The sequence below is a fragment of the Coregonus clupeaformis genome, chromosome 24 (assembly GCF_020615455.1).
Source record: "Coregonus clupeaformis isolate EN_2021a chromosome 24, ASM2061545v1, whole genome shotgun sequence".
Taxonomy (NCBI): domain Eukaryota; kingdom Metazoa; phylum Chordata; class Actinopteri; order Salmoniformes; family Salmonidae; genus Coregonus; species Coregonus clupeaformis.
Genome location: NC_059215.1, coordinates 16368278 through 16387087, shown reverse-complemented (window position 1 = coordinate 16387087; position 18810 = coordinate 16368278). Strand labels below are relative to the sequence as shown.

General features: G+C 51.4%; 1 protein-coding gene across 2 annotated transcripts in view; it reads left to right on the top strand.

Annotated features, from left to right (window-relative positions):
* The first annotated feature begins 603 nt into the window (after positions 1 to 603).
* tafazzin (tafazzin, phospholipid-lysophospholipid transacylase) overlaps positions 604 to 18810 on the top strand; it is a 41466-nt gene continuing 23259 nt past the window's right edge. Inside the window, exons 1-3 of one of the 2 annotated variants that reach the window (XM_045206851.1) lie at positions 604 to 881; positions 1290 to 1440; positions 4347 to 4475. In XM_045206851.1, the coding sequence (XP_045062786.1) occupies positions 1332 to 1440; positions 4347 to 4475 (238 nt within the window). In that variant the 5' untranslated portion in view covers positions 604 to 881; positions 1290 to 1331. The other variant, XM_045206852.1, reaches the window with a different exon arrangement.

The window sequence follows — 18810 nt, the reverse complement described above, 5'->3', positions numbered from 1 at the left end:
CACTGTATATGGAATACATATTAGCTTTTAGAGCAAAAACTATTCTGGGTGCCGCAGTAAAAGTATTGTAGGGAATACTCAGTAGGGTCTGTAGACTGTATATACTGTATGGTGTGATTCGTGTTGTGGCCAAGGGAATATATACAATGATAAATACAGGTTATTGACACGTTTCTACTATTACGTGGGGGACTTTTATTTGAAACATTTCCGAAATTCTGTGACCCGAAAGTACTTTTTCAGTGCTGCTGACGAGCCGCTGATCATTAGACCGCAGTATCGCAAGGCTTCCGGGAACGCTGGTGAAACAGACCAAGCCGACCAGGCAGGGTTTGAGAAGTGAGAAATTCTTCATTAGTTGTTAATTTTCTCGAAATCTAAAGGCACAACCTATATTCGAGCCAATGTCTTAAGTAGTTTAACATGTTATTACTCCAACCTCATGAAAGTGACAAACTGACACGTTATAATTTTCGTCAAAAACAACTTTATATCGAAGGAGTGCCTTTGATTTGACGGCTTGCACATGCGCAGTTCGGCGCCAGGCGACCCTTTGACGATTACGTGTTTCTACGCATGCGCTTTGCTAGCCAACGTCGCCATGACATCGCCTACAAGCGAGATCAGGTATTTCTATTGGAGAAGCAGTTTCGGACTATCTTCATACTGTACTGTCTTTTATTATACCTCAGTGGGGGAGATGGAATGGGGGGAAATGAAGGAACATACGTCGTTTCAAAGCATCAATGAGTAGATGGAAGAAACACACGCAACCAACGTTAAATTCGTTAGACGTAGTGAACTACAGCTCCCACAAACCATAGCGGAATTAACCTTTTCCGGGTTATTCGAACGTGCTAGTTATCAGCTGACAGCAGAAGGTGAGGATGGACCTTACTTTGATCACAATTCATTACTACGCTGAGAAAAACAAGGCAGACTTAGTATAAACCCGTCATATGAAACAAGATCCGTGTATTAAACTGCTTTTGAGTGTTTTTTTAACAGCCACCTGGCAAAAAGTAGGCATTTTTTACTTGGACGGGAAGCTAGGTAGCAGAGACAACGTGTGGAAAGCTGAATGATTTGTGTGTGTTCTGTTAACAAACCAAACACTTAAAATCCCATCATTGGTCTATGCATGCAATACTTGTATTCTATTCAATACTGCAAATGACTCAGCTAGCTATTTAGCTTCCATTCTGCAGTGCTGAGAGTAGCTAATCTATACTGTCTGCAAGTTGTGGTATGTTTCTCATACTGTTTTCTGACCTGTGTGTGCGCGCCAGGTGGATGTGTGTTCCGTTGGAAGGTGGAGTTGGTGAGCAGCGATGCCCCTGGAGGTGAAATGGCCGTTCCCACAGTGCCCCCAGCTGGCCTGGAAGGTGACCAGCACCCTGGTCATGGGCGTGGTGGGGTCCTACAGCTACTTCTGGACCAGTGAGTTACCACACACACCAGGGCAGCACGATTTGGACAAAATATCGAAATCGTTTTTTTTTTGGCCAGATATATTGCAATTACGATTTTAACCCGTCTTTGCTGACTGTGCAAACAGCAACCATGACTTTGGCTATGTGATAGGTGATAGCCTCTGTGATTTCTGTGTCTGCGGGATGTTTTTTGGCAGGGCGTAACACTTGAAAACGCGTCGGCAGTCAATGCCTGTTTAACGTAGGTGGCTGAGGGGCTTTGCTGCTGTTGGCCGCTTTTTTTTACCATGCAATCTTTGTAACGAAGGTTATTCTTCAAAAGATTAAGTACAGTACCGGTCAAAAGTTTGGACACCGACTCATTCAAGGGTTTTTCTTTATTTTTACTATTTTCTACATTGTAGAATAATAGTGAAGACATCAAAACTATGAAATAACACATATGGAATCATGTAGTAACCAAAAAAGTCAATCAATTTATATTTTAGATTCTTCAAAGTAGCCACCTTTTGACTTGATGACAGCTTTGCACACTCTTGGCATTCTCTCAACCAGCTTCATGAGGTAGTCACCTGGAATGCATTTCAATTAACAGGTGTAGTTAATTTGTGGAATGTCTTTCCTTCTTAATGCATTTGAGCCAATCAGTTGTGTTGTGACAAGGGTATACAGAAGATAGCCCTATTTGGTAAAAGACCAAGCCCATATTATGGCAAGAACAGATCAAATAAGCAAAGAGAAACGACAGTCCATCATTACTTTAAGACATGAAGGTCAGTCAATCCGGAAAATGTCAAGAACTTTGAACGTTTCTTCAAGTGTAGTCGCAAAAACCATCAAGCGCTATGATGAAACTGGCTCTCATGAGGACCGCCACAGGAAAGGAAGACCCAGAGTTACCTCTGCTGCAGAGGATAAGTTCATTAGAAAATTGCCTCAGAAATTGCAGCCCAAATAAATGCTTCACAGAGTTCAAGTCACAGACACATCTCAACATCAACTGTTCAGAGGAGACTGCGTGAATCAGGCCTTCATGGTCAAATTGCTGCAAAGAAACCACTACTAAAGGACACCAATACGAAGAACAGACTTGCTTGGGCCAAGAAACACGAGCAATGGACATTAGACCAGTGAAAATCTGTCCTTTGGTCTGATGAGTCCAAATTTGAGATTTTTGGTTCGAACCGCCGTGTCTTTGTGAGACGCAGAGTAGGTGAACGGATCATCTCCACATGTGTGGTTTCCACCGTGAAGCATGGAGGAGGAGGTGTTATGGTGTGGGGGTGCTTTGCTGGTGACAATGTCAGTGATTTATTTAGAATTCAAGGCACACTTAACCAGCATGGCTACCACAGCATTCTGCAGCGATACGCCATCCCATCTGGTTTGGGCTTAGTGGGACTATCATTTGTTTTTCAACAGGACAATGACCCAACACACCTCCAGGCTGTGTAAGGGCTATTTTACCAAGAAGGAGAGTGATGGAGTGCTGCATCAGATGACCTGGCCTCCACAATCACCCGACCTCAACCCAATTGAGATGGTTTGGGATGAGTCGGACCACAGAGTGAAGGAAAAGCAGCCAACAAATGCTCAGCATATGTGGGAACTCCTTCAAGACTGTTGGAAAAGCATTCCAGGTGAAGCTGGTTGAGAGAATGCCGAGTGTGCAAAGCTGTCATCAAGGCAAAGGGTGGCTATTTGAAGAATCTCAAATATAAAATATATTTTGATTTGTTTAACACTTTATTTGGTTACTACATGATTCCATATGTGTTATTTCATAGTTTTGATGTCTTCACTATTATTCTACAATGTAAAAATAAAGAAAAACCCTTGAATGAGTAGGTGTTTCCAAACGTTTGACTGGTACTGTATATGTGTTGTGTTGCCACTACTCTGAGACACTTGCATTTGGTTGACATCGGATTTCCTGTAGGTGAAATACTGCCACACCACTGAAGATCCTTCGTTGGCACCAAATCAAAGTTCTCGTTAGCACTAGCAGCACTCCTGTTTCTGACACTCACTGAGGCAATGTCTCAGAGTTCCTAAACCTCATACTGTACTGTCTTTGGTAAAGCCCTTTCTCTCCTAACCAGCATCTAACTGAGGTAAAGCCCTTCTCTCCCCACCAGCATCTGAGGTAAAGCCCTTTCTCTCCTCACCAGCATCTAACTGAGGTAAAGCCCTTTCTCTCCCCACCAGCATCTGAGGTAAAGCCCTTTCTCTCCTCACCAGCATCTAACTGAGGTAAAGCCCTTTCTCTCCTCACCAGCATCTGAGGTAAAGCCCTTTCTCTCCTCACCAGCATCTAACTGAGGTAAAGCCCTTTCTCTCCCCACCAGCATCTAACTGAGGTAAAGCCCTTTCTCTCCCCACCAGCATCTAACTGAGGTAAAGCCCTTTCTCTCCTCACCAGCATCTAACTGAGGTAAAGCCCTTTCTCTCCCCACCAGCATCTAACTGAGGTAAAGCCCTTTCTCTCCCCACCAGCATCTAACTGAGGTAAAGCCCTTTCTCTCCCCACCAGCATCTAACTGAGGTAAAGCCCTTTCTCTCCTCACCAGCATCGAACTGAGGTAAAGCCCTTTCTCTCCTCACCAGCATCGAACTGAGGTAAAGCCCTTTCTCTCCTCACCAGCATTGAACTGAGGTTAAGCCCTTTCTCTCCTCACCAGCATCTGAGGTAAAGCCCTTTCTCTCCTCACCAGCATCTAACTGCGTGCTCTAAGCGGGGACACTTGTGATTGGCCAGCATGTGCATGCTATGCAGATTGAATTCAATGAATAGTTCCACCCTAACACTCTGTCTCTCTCTCTCTCTCTCTCGCTCTGTCTCTCTCTCGCTCTCTCTCTCTCGCTCTGTCTCTCTCTCTGTCTCTCTGTCTGTCTCTGTCTCTCTCTCTCCAGAGTATCTGAACTGTATTACGGTTCATAATCAGGATGTTCTATTTGACCTGATAGACCAACGTCCACCTGACACACCCCTCATCACACTGTCCAATCACCAGTCCTGCATGGACGACCCACACCTCTGGGGTAAGGACACACACACACACACACACACACACACACACACTAGAATGGAGAGATTCCATACGAAACCCAGACAGGAGAGATTCCATACGAAACCCAGACAGGAGAGATTCCATACGAAACCCAGACAGGAGAGATTCCATACGAAACCCAGACAGGAGAGATTGCATACGAAACCCAGACAGGAGAGATTGCATACGAAACCCAGACAGGAGAGATTCCATACGAAACCCAGACAGGAGAGATTGCATACGAAACCCAGACAGGAGAGATTCCATACGAAACCCAGACAGGAGAGATTGCATACGAAACCCAGACAGGAGAGATTGCATACGAAACCCAGACAGGAGAGATTGCATACGAAACCCAGACAGGAGAGATTGCATACGAAACCCAGACAGGAGAGATTCCATACGAAACCCAGACAGGAGAGATTGCATACGAAACCCAGACAAAAAAAGACAGTGATTTGTAGGATTTTCACTAAATGTAATCCATAGAATGGTCCTTTGGAAGAAGGATTGTTGACATATATTTGACATTTGTATCTAAAAGCATAATTGAGAAATAATTTATCAACGTTAGCATATTTATGACATTTTGGCCTTCAGTTTTTCCACATTTTGTTGTTACAGCCTGAATTTAAAATTGATTAAAGTGAGATTTTTGTGTCACTGGCCTACACACAATACCCCATAATGTCAAAGTGGAATTATGTTTTTTTGAAATTGTTACAAATTAATAAAAAATTAAAAGCTTAAATTTCTTGAGTCAATAAGTATTCAACCCCTTTCAAATGGCAAGTAAAGATTAGCTTAACAAGTCACATAGTAACTTGCATGGAATCACTCTGTGTGCAACAATAGTATTTAACATGATTTCTTTTATGACTACCTCATCTCTGTACCCCACGCATACAATTATCTGTAAGGTCCCTCAGTCGAGCAGGGAATTTCAAACACAGATTCAACCACAAAGACCAGGGAGGATTTCCAACGCCTCGCTAAGAAGGGCACCTATTAGTAGATGGGGGTAACAATTTAAAAAGCAGACATTGAATATCCCTTTGAGCATGGTGAAGTTGTTAATTACATTTTGGATGGTGTATCAATACACCCAGTCACTACAAAAATACAGACGTCAGTGGGACAACCACATATTGATCACAGTAAGTACACTTCTTCAAACAAGCAGCTGTGAGCAAAGTCAGTGCAATCAGGGACAACTACATCTCGATCACAATAAGTACATTTCTTTAAACAAGTCAGTGCTAGCAGGTGAAATAAGTCAGGTGTTAGTTTAGACAAAAGACAGTGGTAGTAAAGGGGGGGTGGAAGGATTACTATTATACTATTCCAGGTATTCCTTAAAGAGGTAGGGTTTCAAGTGTCTCCGGAAGGTGGTCAGTGACTCCGCTGTCCTGGCGTCGTGGGGGAGCTTGTTCCACCATTGGGGTGCCAGAGCAGCGAATAGCTTTGACTGGGCTGAGCGGGAACTATGCTTCCGTAGAGATAGGGGAGCCAGCAGGCCAGAGGTGGATGAACGTAGTGCCCTCGTTTGGGTGTAGGGTCTGATCAGAGCCTGAAGGTAAGGAGGTGCCGTTCCCCTCACAGCGCCGTAGGCAAGCACCATGGTCTTGTAGTAGATGCAAGCCTCAACTGGAAGCCAGTGGAGTGTGCGGAGGAGCGGGGTGACGTGAGAGAATTTGGGAAGGTTGAACACCAGACGGGCTGCAGCGTTCTGGATAAATTGCAGGGGTTTAATGGCACAGGCAGGGAGCCCAGCCAACAGCGAGTTGCAGTAATCCAGACGGGAGATGGCAAGTGCCTGGATAAGACCTGTGCCGCTTCCTGTGTAAGGCAGGGTCGTACTCTGCGAATGTTGTAGAGCATGAACCTGCAGGATCGGGTCACCGCTTTGATGTTAGCAGAGAACGACAGGGTGTTGTCCAGGGTCACGCCAAGGCTCTTCGCACTCTGGGAGGAGGACACAACGGAGTTGTCAACCGTGATGGCGAGATCATGGAACAGGCAGTCCTTCCCCGGGAGGAAGAGCAGCTCCGTCTTGCCAAGGTTCAGCATGAGGTGGTGATCCGTCATCCATACTGATATGTCTGCCAGACATGCAGAGATGCGATTCGCCACCTGGTTATCAGAAGGGGGAAAGGAGAAAATTAATTATGTGTCATCTGCGTAGCAATGATAGGAGAGACCATGTGAGGATATGACAGAGCCAAGTGACTTGGTGTATAGAGAGAATAGGATAGGTCCTAGAACTGAGCCCTGGGGGACACCAGTGGTGAGAGCACGTGGTGCGGAGACAGCTTCTCGCCACGCCACCTGGTAGGAGCGACCTGTCAGGTAGGACGCAATCCAAGAGTGAGCCGCGCCGGAGATGCCCAGCTCGGAGAGGGTGGAGAGGAGGATCTGATGGTTCACAGTATCAAAGTCAGCAGACAGGTCTAGAAGGATAAGAGCAGAGAAGAGAGTTAGCTTTAGCAGTGCGGAGAGCCTCCGTGACACAGAGAAGAGCAGTCTCAGTTGAATGACCAGTCCTGAAACCTGACTGGTTAGGATCAAGAAGGTCATTCTGAGAGAGATAGCAGGAGAGTTGGCTAGAGATGGCACGCTCAAGAGTTTTGGAGAGAAAAGAAAGAAGGGATACTGGTCTGTAGTTGTTGACATCGGAGGGATCGAGTGTAGGTTTTTTGAGGAGGGGTGCAACTCTCGCTCTCTTGAAGACGGAAGGGACATGGCCAGCGATCAAGGATGAGTTGATGAGCGAGGTGAGGTAAGGGTGAGGTAAGGGAGAAGGTCTGGAGAAGAGAGGAGGGGATAGGGTATACTTATAACACTAACGCTATCTACTAGCTAGTTCAATTTCTCTCACGATTCTAATAAAAAATAAAATACTAAAAACAGTATATTATTGACCTAAAATGTTAGCTGCGTTAGCCCAGTCGCTAGCTGATCCAGGATCAGTGATACATTGAGCAACCATGTACTGTCTATCTATGGGAACAACTACAATCATTTTGCAAGCAACATTGCTAAAATGAATGAAATAAAATATAATGAATATAATATATACCTGTAATTGTCATCTCCTTATTAGCTACTGTACCTAAATTAAAAGGGTTGGATTTGCAGTAAACAATTTCATTATGTCAGCACTTAAAAGGCACAAAATCTGCTATATGGTTAGCCTCATAATGTACATTGTCTGCTGGGTATCATTTTAAATTGAGAACATATAGCTAGCTCAACATGTTAAACCATGCTAACCCTAACCCAAATGGATTCAACATGGCTGATATACTGAGAGAGAGTGACAATCAAATACAGATTGGAGGTCTTACAACTAGACAAAAAGGAAATGTTGATTTGAGAAAACACCACAGAAACACATTAGAGACAGAACCCCTTCCCCTCTATTGCAGTGATATGTGATTAATCAACACTAGTTCATTTTGAATAATAGTTTAATAATTAAAACAAGTTTAAACACTTCACTTCAAAGAGTCAACACTTCATCACATCAAAATGTACAAATACGCTAACTGGTATGTAAAGATTAGACATCTTAGTCTAAACAACAATAGATCATTGTTATTATTTCCAGTAGGTTATTATTACTAAAGCATTATTTCAGGTGAACAAAAAAAAGTCCATACCAGCAGTGGCCAACGTTGCTCCACTGATCCCTGATCTACAGGGGGAGCAGACCTGATCCCTGATCTACAGGGGGAGCAGCTTCTATTCCAGCACAGCAATAAAACCGCACGCTTGATTATCAACTCATTAGGTTTGATATGTTGAATCAGGTGTGTTATTGCTGGGCTGGAACAGAACCCTGCACCTCCAGCAGGGTTGGACTGCTCCAATTGTAATAGGTTTTAAACGTTGTGTGTGATGTTTACCTGTATTTGCTAACATAGGTACACACAGTGGCAACCCGTCATTCAGGGCTTTTTTTTGGGGGGGGGGGGGGGTTGCAGGCATTAATAGGTGTCACATATCAGTTTGCAAACAATGTAAAAAAATAAAATAATAATTGAGTTAATAAAACCTCCATACAAACATGGTCTCTTTTCTGCTTTCTTGAGTAAGGCAGCTCCAAAATGCAGGTGTTTCAGCCTGGCTCAGTGCTTTCTGTGGTGGTGGGGCAGCCAGCGGAAAATACGGAGCGTAGGGTTTGGTAATGTTCTCTAATAGCGCCGTGATTGGCTCAGTGTTCTGTCACTCGTGGGGATACTACGTGATTGGCTCAGTATTCTGTCACTCGTGGGGACACTACGTTATTGGCTCAGTGTTCTGTCACTCGTGGGGACACTACGTGATTGGCTCAGTGTTCTGTCACTCGTGGGGATAGTATGTCTAAGGGTAGAGCTCGAAAATTCAAGCCCCTTGGGTGCTGCCATAGTTACATTAGAAATGCCCATTCAAGAAGGCTCAAGGTCATTGGCCACAGATAAAATGTCAAATCACAGTAGCTTTGATTGGACTGATCATGTCAACATCATACTTTCAAAATCTTAGCTAGCAGTCATCATCATGAATCAAGTCGACAATCTACTGGCAAATCCTTTTCAATCTTTGTCTAATGAAGAGAAATTATAGATAAAACGTATCGTGTTCATCGGCCATTGGACATAAACATTACACAACAAGTTGGAAATCACAAATTCAATGAGTGGTTTGGAAGGAATCAGTGACAGTGGCTAACTGCAAGCATTGCAAAGCAATCACTAGCCTGCTATTCAGTGGAGTGGCTGTGTGGTCCCAAATCTGGGATTAAGGGTCTCTCTTCCGAGTTTTAAAATGATAAATGTTCAGCATTGGCCATGCTGTCAATGAAGCATGATTTGTGCTGTGCTCAAAACAACTAACTTGGAATTGCGAAATCTGACCAGTGAGATCAAGACAACTGGGAACTCAGGAAAAACAAGCTCCGACTGGGAAAATACTTTTTGAACGGTCATCCAACTCGGAATTGTAAGTCGGGAACTCTGGCCTCTTTCTAGAGCTCCGACCTGAAGATCACTGACGTCATCATGATTCAACCTTGCTTTTTGCGAGTTCCCAGTTGTCTTGAAAGCACCATAAATCCAGGTGTACAGGGAGAACACTGTAAGAACGGCCCATGTTCTGAATTCTGTCGCTGTACATTTCAAAAGTGCTGAACAAATAATTATATTGACTACATCCATCATAGCTCGCTCATTAACATCTTAATCGAAATTACGGATTGCCTCTTCTCCGCTCGTCGTCCCCTTATGCCGTAGTTTGTACATCTCAATTGTCATTAGAAACCACATTTGTTTAAGCAAGTCAGCCATATCAGCTATGTGTTTTTTAAAGCCAGTAAATGAGGCTGAATGAACTGTTTCGCTGCCAGACAAGGCTCCTCTGATAGCCAGGTGGAGCGGTGGTAAGGTGTTGGGACTGCTGCCTCTGATAGCCAGGTGGAGCAGTGGTAAGGTGTTGGGACTGCTGCCTCTGATAGCCAGGTGGAGCAGTGGTAAGGTGTTGGGACAGCTGCCTCTGATAGCCAGGTGGAGCAGTGGTAAGGTGTTGGGACAGCTGCCTCTGATAGCCAGGTGGAGCAGTGGTAAGGTGTTGGGACAGCTGCCTCTGATAGCCAGGTGGAGCAGTGGTAAGGTGTTGGGACAGCTGCCTCTGATAGCCAGGTGGAGCAGTGGTAAGGTGTTGGGACAGCTGCCTCTGATAGCCAGGTGGAGCAGTGGTAAGGTGTTGGGACAGCTTTATGGAGGCCCTAACAGTTTGTGGGCCCCGTTTGTCACAGTTCTAGTGCAATTAATGTATTGTTTAGTGTCATGTTGTGTAGTGGCTTTGCTGGCATCCATCCCACTTTTACATTCTAAAATCGCCACTGGGTACACATATAACCCTTGATATATAGGATATACCCTTAGCCTTGGGACATTCATCGGGACCTCTTCATCTGCAGACAGGGTTTCACAGCTCTCTGTGTCTGAGGACAGAAAACATCACAAAGAAACAGGCTTCATTATACTCTAATTAGACAGCACTGAATGGAATGTTGCTATTATCTCTCTGTCCTCAAAGTTTTCTCTCTAGGAACTAGAATTGGAGAATCTTTTCATAATGTCGTCCCACAAAATGACCTGCCCTGTCCTGTAGCCCTGTCCTGTAGCCCTGTCCTGTAGCCCTGTCCTGTAGCCCTGTCCTGTAGCCCTGTAGCCCTGTCCAGTAGGCCTGTCCAGTAGCCCTGTCCTGTAGCCCTGTAGCCCTGTAGCCCTGTCCTGTAGCCCTGTCCTGTAGCCCTGTAGCCCTGTCCTGTAGCCCTGTAGCCCTACCCAGTAGCCCTGTCCTGTAGCCCTGTCCTGTAGCCCTGTAGCCCTACCCTGTAGCCCTGTCCTGTAGCCCTGTCCTGTAGCCCTGTCCTGTAGCCCTGTCCTGTAGCCCTGTCCTGTAGCCCTACCCAGTAGCCCTGTCCTGTAGCCCTGTCCAGTAGCCCTGTCCTGTAGCCCTGTCCTGTAGCCCTGTCCTGTAGCCCTGTAGCCCTACCCAGTAGCCCTGTCCAGTAGCCCTGTCCTGTAGCCCTGTCCTGTAGCCCTGTCCTGTAGCCCTACCCAGTAGCCCTGTCCAGTAGCCCTGTCCAGTAGCCCTGTCCAGTAGCCCTGTCCTGTAGCCCTGTCCTGTAGCCCTGTCCTGTAGCCCTGTCCTGTAGCCCTGTCCAGTAGCCCTGTCCTGTAGCCCTGTCCTGTAGCCCTGTCCTGTAGCCCTGTCCTGTAGCCCTGTCCAGTAGCCCTGTCCTGTAGCCCTGTCCTGTAGCCCTGTCCTGTAGCCCTGTCCAGTAGCCCTGTCCTGTAGCCCTGTCCTGTAGCCCTGTCCAGTAGCCCTGTCCAGTAGCCCTGTCCAGTAGCCCTACCCAGTAGCCCTACCCAGTAGCCCTGTCCTGTAGCCGTACCCAGTAGCCCTGTCCTGTAGCCCTACCCAGTAGCCCTGTCCTGTAGCCCTGTCCAGTAGCCCTGTCCTGTAGCCCTGTCCTGTAGCCCTGTCCTGTAGCCCTGTCCTGTAGCCCTGTCCTGTAGCCCTGTCCAGTAGCCCTGTCCAGTAGCCCTGTCCAGTAGCCCTGTCCTGTAGCCCTGTCCTGTAGCCCTGTCCAGTAGCCCTGTCCTGTAGCCCTGTCCAGTAGCCCTGTCCAGTAGCCCTGTCCTGTAGCCCTGTCCTGTAGCCCTGTCCTGTAGCCCTACCCTGTAGCCCTGTCCTGTAGCCCTGTCCAGTAGCCCTGTCCAGTAGCCCTGTCCTGTAGCCCTGTCCAGTAGCCCTGTCCTGTAGCCCTGTCCAGTAGCCCTGTCCAGTAGCCCTGTCCAGTAGCCCTGTCCAGTAGCCCTGTCCTGTAGCCCTGTCCAGTAGCCCTGTCCAGTAGCCCTGTCCTGTAGCCCTGTCCAGTAGCCCTGTCCAGTAGCCCTGTCCTGTAGCCCTGTCCTGTAGCCCTGTCCAGTAGCCCTACCCTGTAGCCCTGTCCTGTAGCCCTGTCCTGTAGCCCTGTCCTGTAGCCCTGTCCAGTAGCCCTGTCCTGTAGCCCTGTCCAGTAGCCCTGTCCAGTAGCCCTGTCCTGTAGCCCTGTCCTGTAGCCCTGTCCTGTAGCCCTGTCCTGTAGCCCTGTCCTGTAGCCCTGTCCTGTAGCCCTGTCCTGTAGCCCTGTCCAGTAGCCCTGTCCAGTAGCCCTACCCTGTAGCCCTGTCCTGTAGCCCTGTCCAGTAGCCCTGTCCTGTAGCCCTGTCCAGTAGCCCTGTCCTGTAGCCCTGTCCTGTAGCCCTGTCCAGTAGCCCTGTCCAGTAGCCCTGTCCTGTAGCCCTGTCCAGTAGCCCTACCCTGTAGCCCTGTCCAGTAGCCCTGTCCTGTAGCCCTGTCCTGTAGCCCTGTCCTGTAGCCCTGTCCAGTAGCCCTGTCCTGTAGCCCTGTCCTGTAGCCCTGTCCAGTAGCCCTGTCCTGTAGCCCTGTCCTGTAGCCCTGTCCTGTAGCCCTGTAGCCCTGTCCAGTAGCCCTGTCCTGTAGCCCTGTCCAGTAGCCCTGTCCAGTAGCCCTGTCCAGTAGCCCTGTCCAGTAGCCCTGTCCTGTAGCCCTGTCCAGTAGCCCTGTCCTGTAGCCCTGTCCTGTAGCCCTGTCCAGTAGCCCTGTCCTGTAGCCCTGTCCAGTAGCCCTGTCCTGTAGCCCTGTCCTGTAGCCCTGTCCAGTAGCCCTGTCCAGTAGCCCTGTCCAGTAGCCCTGTCCAGTAGCCCTGTCCTGTAGCCCTGTCCTGTAGCCCTGTCCTGTAGCCCTACCCAGTAGCCCTGTCCTGTAGCCCTGTCCTGTAGCCCTGTCCAGTAGCCCTGTCCTGTAGCCCTGTCCAGTAGCCCTGTCCAGTAGCCCTGTCCAGTAGCCCTGTCCTGTAGCCCTGTCCTGTAGCCCTGTCCTGTAGCCCTGTCCTGTAGCCCTGTCCTGTAGCCCTGTCCTGTAGCCCTGTCCTGTAGCCCTGTAGCCCTGTAGCCCTGTCCTGTAGCCCTGTCCAGTAGCCCTGTCCTGTAGCCCTGTCCAGTAGCCCTGTCCAGTAGCCCTACCCTGTAGCCCTGTCCAGTAGCCCTACCCTGTAGCCCTGTCCAGTAGCCCTACCCCTGTAGCCCTGTCCTGTAGCCCTGTCCTGTAGCCCTGTCCAGTAGCCCTGTCCTGTAGCCCTGTCCTGTAGCCCTGTCCTGTAGCCCTACCCTGTAGCCCTGTCCAGTAGCCCTGTCCTGTAGCCCTGTCCTGTAGCCCTGTCCAGTAGCCCTGTCCAGTAGCCCTGTCCTGTAGCCCTGTCCAGTAGCCCTACCCTGTAGCCCTGTCCTGTAGCCCTGTCCTGTAGCCCTGTCCTGTAGCCCTGTCCTGTAGCCCTGTCCAGTAGCCCTGTCCTGTAGCCCTGTCCAGTAGCCCTGTCCTGTAGCCCTGTCCAGTAGCCCTGTCCTGTAGCCCTGTCCAGTAGCCCTGTCCAGTAGCCCTGTCCTGTAGCCCTGTCCTGTAGCCCTGTCCTGTAGCCCTGTCCAGTAGCCCTGTCCAGTAGCCCTGTCCTGTAGCCCTGTCCAGTAGCCCTGTCCTGTAGCCCTGTCCAGTAGCCCTGTCCAGTAGCCCTGTCCTGTAGCCCTACCCAGTAGCCCTGTCCAGTAGCCCTACCCAGTAGCCCTGTCCTGTAGCCCTGTCCAGTAGCCCTGTCCAGTAGCCCTGTCCAGTAGCCCTGTCCAGTAGCCCTGTCCAGTAGCCCTGTCCTGTAGCCCTACCCAGTAGCCCTGTCCTGTAGCCCTGTCCTGTAGCCCTGTCCTGTAGCCCTGTCCAGTAGCCCTGTCCAGTAGCCCTGTCCAGTAGCCCTGTCCTGTAGCCCTGTCCAGTAGCCCTGTCCTGTAGCCCTGTCCTGTAGCCCTGTCCTGTAGCCCTGTCCTGTAGCCCTGTCCTGTAGCCCTGTCCTGTAGCCCTCACGCCCTGTCCTGTAGCCCTGTCCTGTAGCCCTGTCCAGTAGCCCTGTCCTGTAGCCCTGTCCTGTAGCCCTGTCCAGTAGCCCTGTCCTGTAGCCCTGTCCTGTAGCCCTGTCCTGTAGCCCTGTCCAGTAGCCCTGTCCTGTAGCCCTGTCCTGTAGCCCTGTCCAGTAGCCCTGTCCTGTAGCCCTGTCCTGTAGCCCTGTCCTGTAGCCCTGTCCAGTAGCCCTGTCCAGTAGCCCTGTCCTGTAGCCCTGTCCTGTAGCCCTGTCCTGTAGCCCTGTCCAGTAGCCCTGTCCTGTAGCCCTGTCCAGTAGCCCTGTCCTGTAGCCCTGTCCAGTAGCCCTGTCCTGTAGCCCTGTCCTGTAGCCCTGTAGCCCTGTCCAGTAGCCCTGTCCAGTAGCCCTGTCCAGTAGCCCTGTCCAGTAGCCCTGTCCAGTAGCCCTGTCCAGTAGCCCTGTCCTGTAGCCCTGTCCAGTAGCCCTGTCCAGTAGCCCTGTCCAGTAGCCCTGTCCTGTAGCCCTGTCCAGTAGCCCTGTCCAGTAGCCCTGTCCTGTAGCCCTGTCCTGTAGCCCTGTCCTGTAGCCCTACCCAGTAGCCCTACCCAGTAGCCCTGTCCTGTAGCCCTGTCCTGTAGCCCTGTCCAGTAGCCCTGTCCAGTAGCCCTGTCCAGTAGCCCTGTCCAGTAGCCCTGTCCTGTAGCCCTGTCCTGTAGCCCTGTCCTGTAGCCCTGTCCTGTAGCCCTGTAGCCCTGTCCAGTAGCCCTGTCCTGTAGCCCTGTCCTGTAGCCCTGTCCAGTAGCCCTGTCCTGTAGCCCTGTCCAGTAGCCCTGTCCAGTAGCCCTACCCTGTAGCCCTGTCCAGTAGCCCTACCCTGTAGCCCTGTCCAGTAGCCCTACCCTGTAGCCCTGTCCTGTAGCCCTGTCCTGTAGCCCTGTCCAGTAGCCCTGTCCTGTAGCCCTGTCCTGTAGCCCTGTCCTGTAGCCCTATCCTGTAGCCCTGTCCAGTAGCCCTGTCCTGTAGCCCTGTCCTGTAGCCCTGTCCAGTAGCCCTGTCCAGTAGCCCTGTCCTGTAGCCCTGTCCAGTAGCCCTACCCTGTAGCCCTGTCCTGTAGCCCTGTCCAGTAGCCCTGTCCTGTAGCCCTGTCCAGTAGCCCTGTCCTGTAGCCCTGTCCAGTAGCCCTGTCCTGTAGCCCTGTCCAGTAGCCCTGTCCTGTAGCCCTGTCCAGTAGCCCTGTCCTGTAGCCCTGTCCAGTAGCCCTGTCCAGTAGCCCTGTCCTGTAGCCCTGTCCTGTAGCCCTGTCCTGTAGCCCTGTCCAGTAGCCCTGTCCAGTAGCCCTGTCCTGTAGCCCTGTCCAGTAGCCCTGTCCTGTAGCCCTGTCCAGTAGCCCTGTCCAGTAGCCCTGTCCAGTAGCCCTGTCCAGTAGCCCTGTCCTGTAGCCCTGTCCAGTAGCCCTGTCCAGTAGCCCTGTCCAGTAGCCCTGTCCTGTAGCCCTACCCAGTAGCCCTGTCCAGTAGCCCTGTCCTGTAGCCCTGTCCTGTAGCCCTGTCCAGTAGCCCTGTCCAGTAGCCCTGTCCAGTAGCCCTGTCCAGTAGCCCTGTCCAGTAGCCCTGTCCTGTAGCCCTGTCCAGTAGCCCTGTCCAGTAGCCCTGTCCTGTAGCCCTGTCCTGTAGCCCTGTCCTGTAACCCTGTAGCCCTGTAGCCCTGTCCTGTAGCCCTGTCCAGTAGCCCTGTCCTGTAGCCCTGTCCAGTAGCCCTGTCCAGTAGCCCTACCCTGTAGCCCTGTCCAGTAGCCCTACCCTGTAGCCCTGTCCAGTAGCCCTACCCTGTAGCCCTGTCCTGTAGCCCTGTCCTGTAGCCCTGTCCAGTAGCCCTGTCCTGTAGCCCTGTCCTGTAGCCCTGTCCTGTAGCCCTGTCCTGTAGCCCTGTCCAGTAGCCCTGTCCTGTAGCCCTGTCCTGTAGCCCTGTCCAGTAGCCCTGTCCAGTAGCCCTGTCCTGTAGCCCTGTCCAGTAGCCCTACCCTGTAGCCCTGTCCTGTAGCCCTGTCCAGTAGCCCTGTCCTGTAGCCCTGTCCTGTAGCCCTGTCCAGTAGCCCTGTCCTGTAGCCCTGTCCAGTAGCCCTGTCCTGTAGCCCTGTCCAGTAGCCCTGTCCTGTAGCCCTGTCCAGTAGCCCTGTCCAGTAGCCCTGTCCTGTAGCCCTGTCCTGTCCCTGTAGCCCTGTCCAGTAGCCCTGTCCAGTAGCCCTGTCCTGTAGCCCTGTCCAGTAGCCCTGTCCTGTAGCGTCCAGTAGCCCTGTCCAGTAGCCCTGTCCTGTAGCCCTACCCAGTAGCCCTGTCCAGTAGCCCTGTCCTGTAGCCCTGTCCAGTAGCCCTGTCCAGTAGCCCTGTCCAGTAGCCCTGTCCAGTAGCCCTGTCCAGTAGCCCTGTCCTGTAGCCCTACCCAGTAGCCCTGTCCTGTAGCCCTGTCCTGTAGCCCTGTCCTGTAGCCCTGTCCAGTAGCCCTGTCCAGTAGCCCTGTCCAGTAGCCCTGTCCTGTAGCCCTGTCCAGTAGCCCTGTCCTGTAGCCCTGTCCTGTAGCCCTGTCCTGTAGCCCTGTCCTGTAGCCCTGTCCTGTAGCCCTGTCCTGTAGCCCTGTCCTGTAGCCCTACCCTGTAGCCCTACCCTGTAGCCCTACCCTGTAGCCCTGTCCTGTAGCCCTGTCCAGTAGCCCTACCCAGTAGCCCTGTCCAGTAGCCCTGTCCTGTAGCCCTGTCCTGTAGCCCTGTCCTGTAGCCCTGTCCAGTAGCCCTACCCTGTAGCCCTGTCCTGTAGCCCTGTCCTGTAGCCCTGTCCAGTAGCCCTGTCCTGTAGCCCTGTCCTGTAGCCCTGTCCAGTAGCCCTGTCCTGTAGCCCTGTCCTGTAGCCCTGTCCTGTAGCCCTGTCCAGTAGCCCTGTCCTGTAGCCCTGTCCAGTAGCCCTGTCCAGTAGCCCTACCCTGTAGCCCTGTCCTGTAGCCCTGTCCAGTAGCCCTGTCCTGTAGCCCTGTCCAGTAGCCCTGTCCTGTAGCCCTGTCCAGTAGCCCTGTCCAGTAGCCCTGTCCTGTAGCCCTGTCCAGTAGCCCTGTCCAGTAGCCCTGTCCAGTAGCCCTGTCCTGTAGCCCTGTCCTGTAGCCCTGTCCTGTAGCCCTGTCCAGTAGCCCTGTCCTGTAGCCCTGTCCAGTAGCCCTGTCCAGTAGCCCTGTCCTGTAGCCCTGTCCTGTAGCCCTGTCCTGTAGCCCTGTAGCCCTGTCCAGTAGCCCTGTCCAGTAGCCCTGTCCAGTAGCCCTGTCCAGTAGCCCTGTCCTGTAGCCCTGTCCTGTAGCCCTGTCCAGTAGCCCTGTCCAGTAGCCCTGTCCAGTAGCCCTGTCCTGTAGCCCTGTCCAGTAGCCCTGTCCAGTAGCCCTGTCCAGTAGCCCTGTCCTGTAGCCCTGTCCTGTAGCCCTGTCCTGTAGCCCTGTCCTGTAGCCCTACCCAGTAGCCCTGTCCTGTAGCCCTGTCCTGTAGCCCTGTCCAGTAGCCCTGTCCAGTAGCCCTGTCCAGTAGCCCTGTCCTGTAGCCCTGTCCTGTAGCCCTGTCCTGTAGCCCTGTCCAGTAGCCCTGTCCTGTAGCCCTGTCCTGTAGCCCTGTCCAGTAGCCCTGTCCTGTAGCCCTGTCCAGTAGCCCTGTCCAGTAGCCCTACCCTGTAGCCCTGTCCAGTAGCCCTACCCTGTAGCCCTGTCCAGTAGCCCTACCCTGTAGCCCTGTCCTGTAGCCCTGTCCTGTAGCCCTGTCCAGTAGCCCTGTCCTGTAGCCCTGTCCTGTAGCCCTGTCCTGTAGCCCTACCCTGTAGCCCTGTCCAGTAGCCCTGTCCTGTAGCCCTGTCCTGTAGCCCTGTCCAGTAGCCCTGTCCAGTAGCCCTGTCCTGTAGCCCTGTCCAGTAGCCCTACCCTGTAGCCCTGTCCTGTAGCCCTGTCCAGTAGCCCTGTCCAGTAGCCCTGTCCAGTAGCCCTGTCCAGTAGCCCTGTCCTGTAGCCCTGTCCAGTAGCCCTGTCCAGTAGCCCTGTCCTGTAGCCCTGTCCTGTAGCCCTGTCCTGTAGCCCTGTCCAGTAGCCCTGTCCAGTAGCCCTGTCCTGTAGCCCTGTCCAGTAGCCCTGTCCTGTAGCCCTGTCCTGTAGCCCTGTCCAGTAGCCCTGTCCAGTAGCCCTGTCCAGTAGCCCTGTCCAGTAGCCCTGTCCTGTAGCCCTGTCCAGTAGCCCTGTCCAGTAGCCCTGTCCAGTAGCCCTGTCCTGTAGCCCTACCCAGTAGCCCTGTCCAGTAGCCCTGTCCTGTAGCCCTGTCCTGTAGCCCTGTCCAGTAGCCCTGTCCAGTAGCCCTGTCCAGTAGCCCTGTCCAGTAGCCCTGTCCAGTAGCCCTGTCCTGTAGCCCTGTCCAGTAGCCCTGTCCTGTAGCCCTGTCCTGTAGCCCTGTCCTGTAGCCCTGTCCTGTAGCCCTGTCCTGTAGCCCTGTCCAGTAGCCTGCACTCTCCCTTTACTGACAGCTGGAGCTGCAATTTCACCCTCATCCATGGCTGTTATCTACAAATACATTTGGAGACTGTTTTTAATTTACAATGATCACATCAAGATAGCTAGCTAATAGGAAGTTAGCTAGCTGATGAGATTTAATTCACTTACCTAAACACTGTGGAAAGTTAGCTAGCAATCTAGCAGCTCAGTTGTTAGCCTACAAAGTGACCTACCGTAGGTAGCTCGATAGCTGGCTAGCTAGCTAATAATACATACTTTTTTAACATTTTCAATATGTATTTACTTACTTGAATAGGTTCTGCCTCCGTTTTCAGGGTCCTTACAAAAACGAAATAATGGACAATCT